This window comes from Propithecus coquereli, unplaced genomic scaffold, assembly GCF_000956105.1.
Source record: "Propithecus coquereli isolate 6110/MARCELLA unplaced genomic scaffold, Pcoq_1.0 Scaffold522, whole genome shotgun sequence".
NCBI classification, from domain to species: domain Eukaryota; kingdom Metazoa; phylum Chordata; class Mammalia; order Primates; family Indriidae; genus Propithecus; species Propithecus coquereli.
The window spans coordinates 104,911-107,951 of record NW_012151086.1 but is presented as its reverse complement, the minus strand read 5'-3'; the positions used below and the strand labels follow the sequence as shown (position 1 = coordinate 107,951).

General features: G+C 36.3%; 1 protein-coding gene across 1 annotated transcript in view; it reads right to left on the bottom strand.

Annotated features, from left to right (window-relative positions):
* Positions 1 to 2,159: 2,159 nt before the first annotated feature.
* The window catches only part of LOC105820377 (olfactory receptor 5F1-like), a 2,127-nt gene continuing 1,245 nt past the window's right edge, over positions 2,160 to 3,041 (bottom strand). Inside the window, exon 2 of the mRNA XM_012656851.1 lies at positions 2,160 to 3,038. Coding sequence (XP_012512305.1) covers positions 2,160 to 3,038 — 879 coding nt within the window. The remainder of the gene's footprint in view (positions 3,039 to 3,041) is intronic.

The window sequence follows — 3,041 nt, the reverse complement described above, 5'->3', positions numbered from 1 at the left end:
ACAGTAAGTTGTATCTAACTTTAGAAACAAATGACCACATTTCTGCTTTTTGATGACACACATTGTCTTTGACATGCATTCCATTTATTTTCAATAAAGTGGTTTTGTTCTTTGTGTTTTTTCCTACAGATTACGTATTCTCACATCAACTCAACTACATTGTACTTGATTATTTTCCGTACACAAAACCATTTGTATATTACCTCTTGACATAATAATTGTCTCTATCCTTTGAAACATGTTGACCGTGAATTGACATACTATCTTTGATTTTAGTAGCCTATACAATGTTAAATGGATAATTAACTTCACTTAGCCTACGTACTAGTCTTTATCGAATTACTGTTTACAAAATGTATGCCTTCCCATTTTTTTATACACCAATGAAAATGATGTATACATTAGTTTATATTTAACAAGCAAATCCAAAATTCTTTTTGCATAGTAATAACCAAACTTTCTACACAATTTATGTCTTAATAGAAGACTTCATGTATTAATATCAACTTACATTTTTGCTTATTCTATTTGAATCCATGTGATTCTTGAATCTGGATACTTTCATTTTTCCCAACTTGCTTGAAAAATTTCTTTTGGGCTAAAGAAAATTAAAAAAAAAACAACCCTCGAACAATTTTTTTACATAAATATATTGAATGACAAACAGGAAAATATGAACATTTTTTACGAAATCAAGCTGAATGACCTCTTTGTGACAGGCCATGATGTTGCTATGTCCACATTTCAGATTATGTGAATGTCACCACTACTAACAGGTGTAACTTCAGCAGTAAAGACAAAGGCCACGGGGAATTTTCCTCCAGAAACTACAACTATCTCTTTAACAAGCTTTGGTTCAATTCAGATTCCTCCAGAGTTCTACTAAGCCAACTCCGTACCTCCACATTAATAATGCTTAGCTTGAACACTAAGATTGATTTCAACTGATTGCTAATTACAGAAGACTTCTGTGAGCAGAAAATCCATGGACCTATTTTCAAGAATATGTCAGCTTTACTCAGTGAACATTCATACCTCCTTTGGAAATACACACTGATTAAAGTCTTTGCAGTACCTGAATGTGAGTGTGTGTGCCTTGTGTGTATGCATCAATCTGGGAGAGAGAAACATGGGCAGCTCAGTCCATTAGGGCTGCTACAAGAAAAATAGATTGGGTAATTTATAAATAAACTAAAATTTAGTATTCACAGTTTTGGAATCTGGAAAGTCCAAGATCAAGGAACCAGCAGACTTGGTGTCTGGTGAGAATTTGTTTTCTTCTTCAAAGATGGTGCCTCCTTGCTGTGTACTCCCATGGCAGGAGAGCAAACAGTGCCTTCACACTTCTTTAAAGGGGCCCTAATTCCATTCACGAGGGCTCCATTCTCATGAATTAATCACCCCTAAAGGCTCCACCTGTTAATGCTGTCACATTGGCGATTAAGTTTCAACATATAAATTTTGGGGAAACATTCAGACCATAACAAAGAGATAGGAAAATTTTGAGAAGAATGAAAGGGAATGGAAGGAGAGCCACAATGGATGCATTCTAATTAGACAGTGGTTTTCCTAATAGCACATTTTTTAATACACTCACACTTATTCTTTAAGGAATATATATGTGTATGGAGGAGGAGGGGAGAAGAAACAGGTGGGAAGTTAAGTTTCCATTAAAACTACAGTCCAAAATTTAATTTAAGCATTTCTCTAAGTGAAAATGCATTCAATTAAAAAAGGAAATAATTTAAAACATTCCTGTACTATATGATATTTAATAATATCTTGCAAATAATAAATAGGGAAAAATAATGTATAAGAAAAAAAAAACAAATGGCTAGTCTAAATTATTATATATAGAGACATTAACATGTGATATTGTGACTTTGGTTTCTAAACACTTAATCCCTTTCTTCTCCTAATCAAAATATTATTGAAATAAGCCTTAACTCTGGGTACCAGTGAGATATAGAATGATTACAAAGTGAAGGTCCCAGTGCCTTGTATTTGTTTGGTAATTTACTTTATCCCTAAATAGATATAAATATTTGAGTGTTTACAAAATATGTTAACTGAAAAAAAATTATAATGAATAATGTAGGCTTGAACTAGACTTTGGAGTAAATTAAATACTCTACCTATTTCATATTTTTAGCCAAAAATCACAGAAAGGAAGGAATCCTTTTCCCTGTAATTACATTCCATAAAGCCTTCTTTACTTCCTTATTCCTGAGGCTGTAGATCAGTGGATTCAACATGGGGATCACCACTGTGTAGAACACAGATGCCACCTTATCCTGATTCAGGGAGTAGCTGGAACTAGGTCTCAGGTAAGTATAGATAGAGGCAGCATAGAACAGAATTATGGCTGTGAGGTGAGAGGCACATGTGGAGAGAGCTCTGTGCCTCCCCTCCCCTGAGTGCATGCGGAATATGGAGAAGAGAATGTAGGAGTAGGAGGTGAGGATGACCAGTAGAGCCCCGACCATATTCACACCAGCAAAAGTTGAAAAGACACTTTCTTCCAGGTATGTGTCAGAACATGAGAGCTTAAAAAGTGGGGGACTGTCACAGAAGAAGTGATGGATGACATTGGAGCTACAGAATGGCAAGCTGCTTACAAAACTTGTGTTGACCATGGAGTTCAGCAACCCTGCCACAAAAGCCCCAGCTGACATTTTAAGGCAGACTGTCCTGGACATGACCAACGAGTAAAGTAGTGGGTTACATATGGCCACATAACGGTCGTAGGCCATTAACCCAAAGAGGATGCATTCGGTTGTTGCCAGGGCAATAAAGAAGTACATCTGCAGGAAGCAGCCAGCAAAGGAGATGGTTTTCTTCTCTGATAGTAAATCTACCAGCATCTTTGGGGTGATGGTGGATGAATAGCAAATGTCCACAAAGGACAAGTTAGCCAGGAAGAAATACATGGGTGTGTGAAGTCGGGAATCGATCCTGATTAAAAGGATCATCCCAGCATTCCCCAGAACTGTAAGTGTGTAAATCACAAGAAAAAGTAAAAAGAGGATAATCTGTAGCTC